The sequence below is a fragment of the Danaus plexippus genome, chromosome 25 (assembly GCF_018135715.1).
Source record: "Danaus plexippus chromosome 25, MEX_DaPlex, whole genome shotgun sequence".
Classification (NCBI taxonomy): domain Eukaryota; kingdom Metazoa; phylum Arthropoda; class Insecta; order Lepidoptera; family Nymphalidae; genus Danaus; species Danaus plexippus.
Genome location: NC_083553.1, coordinates 838578 through 847412, shown reverse-complemented (window position 1 = coordinate 847412; position 8835 = coordinate 838578). Strand labels below are relative to the sequence as shown.

Here is an 8835-nt window from a genome sequence, read left to right as displayed (position 1 = left end):
TGCGTTATAGAAATCACCCGCACCCCGTATGCGGGCTCTAACGACCAGTGAAAACGATAAACTCTTTGCGGGCTCTATGGCATGCGTTACAGAAATCTCCCGCACCCCGAATGCGGGCCTTATCGACCAATGAAAATGCGCCCTGAGTATGGCTTCATTCAACGTTTTTATTTGTTGGTCGAATTATAATCTTGAGTACTGTTTGGAAGAAACAAGGAGTTTGTTGAATGGAATAAAGGCTTTGTTTTAATTATTTTTTTTAAGAAGAGTTATATTTTTACCATCACCTAAAAAATTAAGATTTATAAATGAACTGTCAACTGTCCGTTTGACATAAACCAGTAGCAACACCACCGAGGTTAATGTCAGTATATTCGGACTCGGATATATAAGTATTTTTAATTTCATACCTATTATTATACAACTGAAAGATCCACAGTGAATCCTAAATCTTTACTAAAAAAAATCTTTTAGTTTGTCTTTAATTGGTGATCAATAAATAGCATTCTAAAACTTAAAGAAATGAAAAACTTTGTCTTTATCATACATTTAATTGATTTCTATCTACATTCAACTATTATTTACATTTGTTTTGTATACGGATGGCGCACTTCATGAAGGACATCGATTTAACGCAACCACAGCATTCGGTATGTAAAATTCAATACAAAAATTAAATTCATTTTCATATAATATAATATTTTAATCAAGTCCATTTGATGTATCGTGGCTAATGGCAGTGTTGGAAAAAAATAATTTAATAATAAAAATTTTCTACAAAATCGAATGTTCCTAGTTAAAATGTTAGCACCATGTTATATTTACAACTATTTACAGACAACATCAAAGTCTTGATTTAGAATATTGTTTGAATTCGTTATGAATTGTAAAAAAAAATCGATTAGGAAGTAAGTTACATCGAGGAACGTCGTTTTTGTATTAATTTTATAAAAAAATATATGTATATAAATCCTTTCAAAAAATTATATATTAGGTACAATTCAAATAAAGATTTTCGTATTTATATTTAGTTTGAGCTATACTTTTTTTATATTACTATATAAATATCTTCATGGGAACCGTATGACGGTTGTCCCGACCGCTTCATCACTGCACGCGTGTGCCAGCGCCGCTTCGAAGTCGTGAGGTAAGTATACCTGGAGCATATAATAATGTTATATTGAAAATTAGTTTTAAAGTCCTAAGTTCTTAATATTTATCTATATGATAGTGTAATAAGTAATACATATGTCATTAAAGCATTCGAGTGGATGGAGTGAATGATCCCGTGCAATTTGAATGAGTGAATGAAAGCGAATATAACGATTGAAATTTTATGAGAAAAATATATTACGCGTTTGACTGTGTACAACATCAATAATATCATAAATTAAACGCTATGTAACCTGATAGTGTGACCGAGTTTTTTTTTACCTTCTTAGTTAAATCAGTTGATAAGGATGGTTTAAATAATATTTAAGACCTGGATATGTTTTAAAGTCGGATGTTGTTCAAGGACTTACTGTTGAACCTACCACTTATATTATCAACAGAAGATAAACTGAAGAATCTGTGTGATCTCAGACCATATTTTGTTGATTATTATCTATCATTTAAAGAAGGCTTCCCAAACTTATCACTTATTTTGCCTACTGCCCACTTTGAGAATAAATTATTTTTTTAGTACCCCACTTTTTCACCTACTAAAAAAACACCATAACTTATTCTAGACAAATTCAATTAAATTTCAACCCCCGGCCTGTACACAACACCCCCATCATTTTTCTGGGTTTCCTACCTACTTAAGGCCCGCAGTGACTACAAGAGGGCGTAAACGCCCGTGTAATTCATAGTTTAGATAATTACTTTTTTGTACTGAATAAAAAATAAACATACCATCATAAGTAACACAAGTTACAGGTGACAGGAGCTGTTAGATTTACCATAAGATAAAAAACTACATTGAATTTCTGATTTTTTAACTCTAAACAAAAAAAATATAAGCAATAGGAATATGTTCATTCATTAAGTAGTTTTATAGTATTAATGTCATAGAGAGTCAGCAGGTTGTCCTTTATATTGTAATATAATTGGTAAAGAGCAAATGTTCAGTTTCTGGATGGATCCCACACCAGCTGGTGGACTTCCTTCCTCATCAACTAAACTGACATTATAATGTAATAAATCATATTCCTAATACAAATTATATGTTTTTAGACTCAAGCTTTTGTGAGGCATATTTTTATTTTATTTTGATTTGATCGCGCTTTGAGCTTTTGATAATGAATGCATGTAAATGAGTTGTATATAGATCTCCAACCTTGTCTAGTACCGGAGCCAGCTGACCCTCGTCCACCATTTCCCTCAACACCTCCAGCTGTTCGCTCGGATTACCATCTTCCAACCAATCAGTGTGCCAGCCGAGACCAACTGACCACTGACATATGAACAAAGATTATATATATATATATAGCATATACGTTACTATTTAATATTGTATTCAGATAATCTTAAGGATACAAGTTGCTGTTTATCGAAATAACTAACACTTTATTTTATCTTCGCCTCAGTCTTATGTATTTTCTCACATAATAAATACATAAATGTCACATGCAATACATATATACAAATTAAATCAACAACTATCACCTATATTTTGTGGACTGCGAGTCCACTAGTGTTATACAATTAGATAATAATGAGTATTGTGTTGTCAACTCACCCTGAGCAGCCTGTACATCATGAAGGCTACGCAGAAGGCCGGCCACACGGGGGAGGGGACACGGTCCGACAATAGAGGCCTCGGACGCAGAGATATAGAACGCAAGCGACTGGTGGCTCTGACAAGGTATTTACTATTAAATATATGAATTTTACAGTTTGATATTCCAAGTAAGTAATTATATTATTCGCTACACTCGACGGACCGTCCGCTGGAGTTTGGAAGCAGACTCAGACACACATTCATAGCGCGCAGTAAAAATGCCGACTCAAGTGACACGTAGCGCCATCTATGTGTTGTGAGGTTTAGTAAAAAATACAATAATTATGTTCTGATCCGCGCATTTAACATTAAAGTATAGATTGCATTGTGTATAATATTCTGATGTATAAACTACATTATTAGAAAGTCACATCAAAACCTGTCCAGTGCGTTTTGCGCGATAGAGAAATACACACATCGTCACAAGCTGTCTCACAATCAGTTACTGTCTTAGAAAACGAGATCAGAATTGACTTTTTTAAAAATAATATTGGATATAATTTCACAATTTTTTTTGAATTTACACAAAATTAAAAAAAATAATTAAATTAACGACTACCTCGATTTGAGTTCCTCGGTATATATAACACTAACGAAAGATTTAAACACACTTTGAAAAATTACGATCTATTGATCTATCGCACCGACGCGCGTTACGAACGAAAAAAGGCTTTGATTTTCTTTGACAACTGCTTATATGCCGTTCTAGTCCGCCCTACCCTCGCATATTCCTTCTCCTTCCTCATATTATATTATAATGTTCGTGTATTACAACACTTACTTGACGAGTCCCTTGTGCGGGATGTTGGGCGCCGTGTCTCCTAGGACGAGCGAGTCCCAGAGCGCGGCCCGCGACGTAGCCTTCTCCAAAGACACCCACCACGCCTCCGACGACAGGTCGATGAACTCGTGCGCGCCTTCAGGAAACACGCGTGTGGAGTTAGTGACGAGGACTTGTATGTGTACATGTGTGTGTGTGAGTGTGTGTGTGTATGTCAGAAATCATGAACAAACCACTCATGACATTCGCACGCAAGTTTTTTTGAGTTCATACTTGAAGCGGAAGTCAATATTGGTTATATATTGAAAATTATTGACTGACTAGGAGCCGGACCAGCCGGTTTGGAGATTATTGTTAGCCGGAACAAACAGTATCAAACAAAGTCATTCGTATCTCAACTATTGTACTCTTAGATCCGTCGCGAGGGGTCGCCTCTCGACGTACCGCCAGCCGACTTCTATATGATGAGCTCACGATACACAAAGTGCGGGTCTTATTAAAACTCTGTCTGTTGAACTTTTATATATACCGAGTGCTTTCATGGTGGGATGTGCTTTCGAGTGTTCAGCGACGCACACCCTCGCTCCCCGCCCGCACAGCAGCTGTATCGACAGGCACGAGGCGGACGTGTTGCCGCCCACCACGCACACCCTGAAACACGCGCGTACATAGGATGCTGTTATATATATATATATATATATATATATATATATATATATATCATCCAGCATCCGCACTAGCTTCAGTCACCCCTCCTTATATATCTATATACAGAAGCTCCATCATAGTATGTCAACAGTACTATCTTTTCTCGAACCAAACCGTTACATTTATAAATGTCCTAACTATTTAATATTATATTAAATTCCAAGCGTGTAAATTACATATCATTGTGCGTTGTCTCTCCACCACCGCAAGTTTAAATACCTTTTTCCCTTCATATCAATCTTTCCGAGGGCCTTTAGCGCTCTCGTGCCCCCCCAGGGGATGGCGGCCGCGTGAGGAGGGGATACGCCGCGCGGGGAGCGACTCACACGGCTCCTTGATCAACAAGCAGTTAAAATAGTTCAGTAACATATAATGTAGTAAATATATATATCCCCCTGTATAAGCGTGTGCGGTATACCCTCACCTCCTAATTGCCAGTAGTTCACTGGCCCCGCCGCCGCTCCATTCGCTGACGACTCCCCAAACCTCGTCGCCCAGTTCCAGGTCGTTGACCCCCTGGCCCACGTCCAGCACCACTCCTGGGATAGGATTCTTAAAATGCATCGACTCTTACGAGCAAAATATAACTGTATACACTTTGTGTCCAACTTTTCACATTTACAGGGTAAGTTGGCACTGATTAATTGTAACTATAAGAGATATTGACACTTGTATTATGATCGCATGTGTAGATTAGAGCGTTACCCGCGAAGCCTCGTCCCACAGTAACGGGTCCGGTTCCCAACAGAGCTCGCAGGGCGGAACCCCGGCCGCGCAGCACGGCGCGGTCTACAGGACACACACTGAACGACTGCACTCGGACTAGCACCTCCCCCGCTGACACTCCTATCGATAACGTTCCAATTCACATTTATATTCTATATCGGCTGTGGCCGCGTTAGTTTCATTTCTTTGAGTAAGAAAAATATTTAAAATAAATGTACCCTAAGTCATCCTTTACTACATCGGCTATCCGCTAGTGAAAGTGCTTTGAGAATTGTTCCTTCGTTTCAGAGATTAGGCGAAACAAACAGACAGATAGACAAGCAAAAATTGTTTAAACTCTGTATTGTTGACATTCAGACGTATTTAGTAAAACATCGGATATTTTAATATAAACAACAGGAACCGTCATTCTATCGGCTTGCACGGATTAATTAGAACGTTTTCAACACGAACAGCCATCAGCATCATGTATATACCCGGAGACACAGCATCCTCTACCAGGAGGACGGTCTGATCGCTTTGCGTGTGCAGCGCCCTAGCGTGAGGTCCGAGAGGAGCGCGGGTCCCGGCCCGGAGCCCGACCATTAGGCCCGCGCCCCCGCCCACCGCAACGCCACATACGAAGATCACCATACTGCGACGCCATACTGGAATGTGTTTTGTGAGTCATCTTGGAGACGCAATAAAAACAAAATATTAGTAAACACAATTATCTTGCTAATATAGTACGTTTCTGATAAAACGATGCTTGTATGGCTGGACATACCCATCCAGGTCTGTTGGGATATTATTTAAATTTGGATTTTTTTATCGAAATACAATTTTCAAATATGATTTCAAAGTCCTGACAATAGAATAAAAATATAATCAGTAATGCCCACCTCTATCCTTGAACAGGTCGACCAGGTCTTGGTATAAGACGGCCGGAGAGAGGGGCAGAGCGCCCTCTCTGATTCTGCGCACCGCCTCGGCCGCCCAGGCCGCCGCTCGCGCCCGGCCCTCTAACACTAACTCATGCTGCCACAACTCTAACACAACCTCTCTGATCTATACAAGGAAGCACATTTTGGTCGAGGACCTTGTAATCTCGGCCGTTTGTATTTGTAACCTTATTATTAGTTTATTATTTAACATATTATATAAATTTGATCAAGACTTCCGCGACTATTCATTTAAATGAAACTAATATTTTCGGATATACTGCGCATTTTTTTTGTTATTTTAACTAAATACTCCCGCCGGCTCGTTTATTTTGCAGCAAACATGATCACGGGCACACGAGATGTATCTAGTTTTAAAAATAGTAAAATAACGCGTAGTAATCCGTGAATATTAATTTCTTTTTAAGCTGTTAAACTCCAATAACTGATCTCTACAGCCTTCAACTAGTTTGTCCTAATCTGTTAAAATTCTCCACCGTATGTACATACAAGGCTTTATGAATGGTAAGCCTAGAAGCGGTATACATGTACCATTAATGTTTCTCTGCCCTGAATAAAGACACGATGAGATTATCCTATATTCATATCAGCACCTGACAGCAACCATACTGAATGGATCCTATCTATATTTATTTTTTTCTACACATGTGCATCCGTCTGTATTCTTGGTCAGTTCTAAAACTTAACATCAACATCAGTTTATCGGAGCCCACTGCTGAGTACAGGTCTCTTCTCACATGCAGAAGGTTAAGCATTAATCACCACGCTTGCACAAGACGAGTTGGCGATTTCAATTTTATAATTTGAATATAAGACCAGGTTTCCTCACGAAGTTTTCCTTCACCGTCAATCAGTGGTGTCTAAATACTTTTAGAAAGTACATATGACTCGGAAAAGATCACATTGTTACTTGCCAGGTATCGAACCCGCGCCCTTACGTACGAGAGGCGGGCCTTTAACCTTCAGGCCACCACAACCCTTAAACTTAACATACCTCTGTATAACCTTAATTCAATTGTAAATAATTACACGGCTTTGTCGACTCAAATCGATAAGTGAAAAGATTAGAAAATTGGTACATAAATTTTCGGCTCAGTGAAAAATTTATGACATGATATAAAAATTTTAATCACAATACATTTTAGTATTTATTATAAAACAAATTCTATTTGAACGAATGTTATTTGTTTATATAAAAAATCTCTTATACCCAAATATCTCTAAAATTATTTACTACTATTCCTAAATACTAATGATTTTATTAATTTGTGATACAAGTGTTTTAAATGTATAAACACTATTAACTATAACTTGCCAGTTTTATTGTATTAATTGCCATTACAGAAAAAAAAAAAACTATCAAGAATTAATAAAATAATTTTTACCGCGTAATTAATTTTTAATTAATTGTGGGAAAAGATTTTTTAAATTATCATGTACATATATATAATATATTAAAATTCTTAAAACTTTATTTCGGAAACATTAATTTACTTGATGTTATTATTTGTCCTAAAATATTCATGAACCTGGTTTCTTCTAAGTTGACTCGACTTATTTTACTTGGGTAGGATTAAATAAGATGTTTTAAACAGAATACTTTTAAGAATAATCAATTATTCTCACCCGAATGAAATCGGTTCTTAATTTCACAATATATAAGTAATATTTTTACAGTTTAATTATCTGCTGAATTTTCTAGCTAACAAAGCATTTATTTATTTGTTAACCAACAAACTAGCGATTGATAATTAATATTAAGATATATATATTCTTATCCTACCTTCTTTGCAGCCTCAACGGTTTTATCAATAGCATCATTGATTTTGATTTTGCTGTTATTTGCTACACCCAGAGCGGCATCCTGTAAATGATATATCCCTTATTAATATCATAGAGAATATATAATGTAGGAAACATTAATTTAAAATAAATTAAACACTTTCATAGCTATTGAGAGTTAACCATTTTATATAGCTATGTAACTTGGACTTTAGCAGCTGAAAACGTAAGACCCACAACCATAACAATAAATGTATATTTTGGCAACTAGACATAGTTACATAAGTTTCAGGGTCAAAAGCCACTTTGATAAACAAAACAATTAATGTAAATTAAGTCTTGACAGTAATACAAATATATTTTATTAGTTAAATGCAAGCGATGAAGGTAATAATTGTAGAACAACATCAATAACATTGAACAGAAACTCACATGCAAAGCCCCAATTTTTTCACCAGCTCTCAGTTTGAAATCATCCATTTCAGCCACAAACAACGGGGGAGGGTCGATCTACTCCAAACGCAATGTTACTTCATGACTTCATACCGAAATGCACTAAAAATTTAACCTTTGGCCACTATCCATAGAAAATTATTTGGGCTCAAAATAGAACGTCATTGCCAGTGCATTCTTACAGGAAATTATTCTTCATTTAGCTGTACGAATGGTTGTGCTAGGTTTGTTTTAGGTGGATGTTTTATTTTTTTGTTAAAGTGGAAGGATTTTTTTCTATAAGGTATTTTTTAAACAAACATAACCACTTTTCTATGACATCGACACACCTGATTTTGACATTACGATAACAATATTGTTTGATGTCTAAGCAATCGAATAGTGTCACCTGAATATTGACAATGTAATTGTATTATATAAACTATAAAGGATATTAATTATTAATGTTATATTTTAAAAGTAAAATTTGCAATTCATTCTAATTAGTTTTTGCAATCCATTCAGGTACTTGGCAGAACACAGATATTTGTTATAACTTGGGTTTACTAGTAAAGTTATTTTTGTGAAATATGAGGGATTTCACAAAAAAAAAAAATGAATTGTTCTCGTTTTTTATATAATATATAAAAGTTTTATTATAAAGTTAAACTTTTGTATGAATAAATGAAAATGTGTCTGGA

At 36.1% G+C, this 8835-nt stretch overlaps 1 protein-coding gene across 1 annotated transcript; it reads right to left on the bottom strand.

Annotated features, from left to right (window-relative positions):
- Positions 1 to 531: 531 nt before the first annotated feature.
- On the bottom strand, positions 532 to 8504 carry LOC116775085 (reticulon-4-interacting protein 1, mitochondrial-like). The gene is made up of 12 exons (XM_032667895.2): positions 8135 to 8504; positions 7704 to 7784; positions 5861 to 6026; positions 5456 to 5626; positions 4959 to 5099; positions 4678 to 4792; positions 4473 to 4586; positions 4075 to 4196; positions 3546 to 3681; positions 2723 to 2840; positions 2321 to 2437; positions 532 to 1157 (listed from the first exon to the last, which is right to left on the bottom strand). Exons 1-12 carry the CDS (start codon positions 8180 to 8182, stop codon positions 1071 to 1073), a joined length of 1416 nt encoding a protein of 471 aa, XP_032523786.2. The 5' UTR covers positions 8183 to 8504; the 3' UTR covers positions 532 to 1070.
- Between the last annotated feature and the right edge of the window lie 331 nt (positions 8505 to 8835).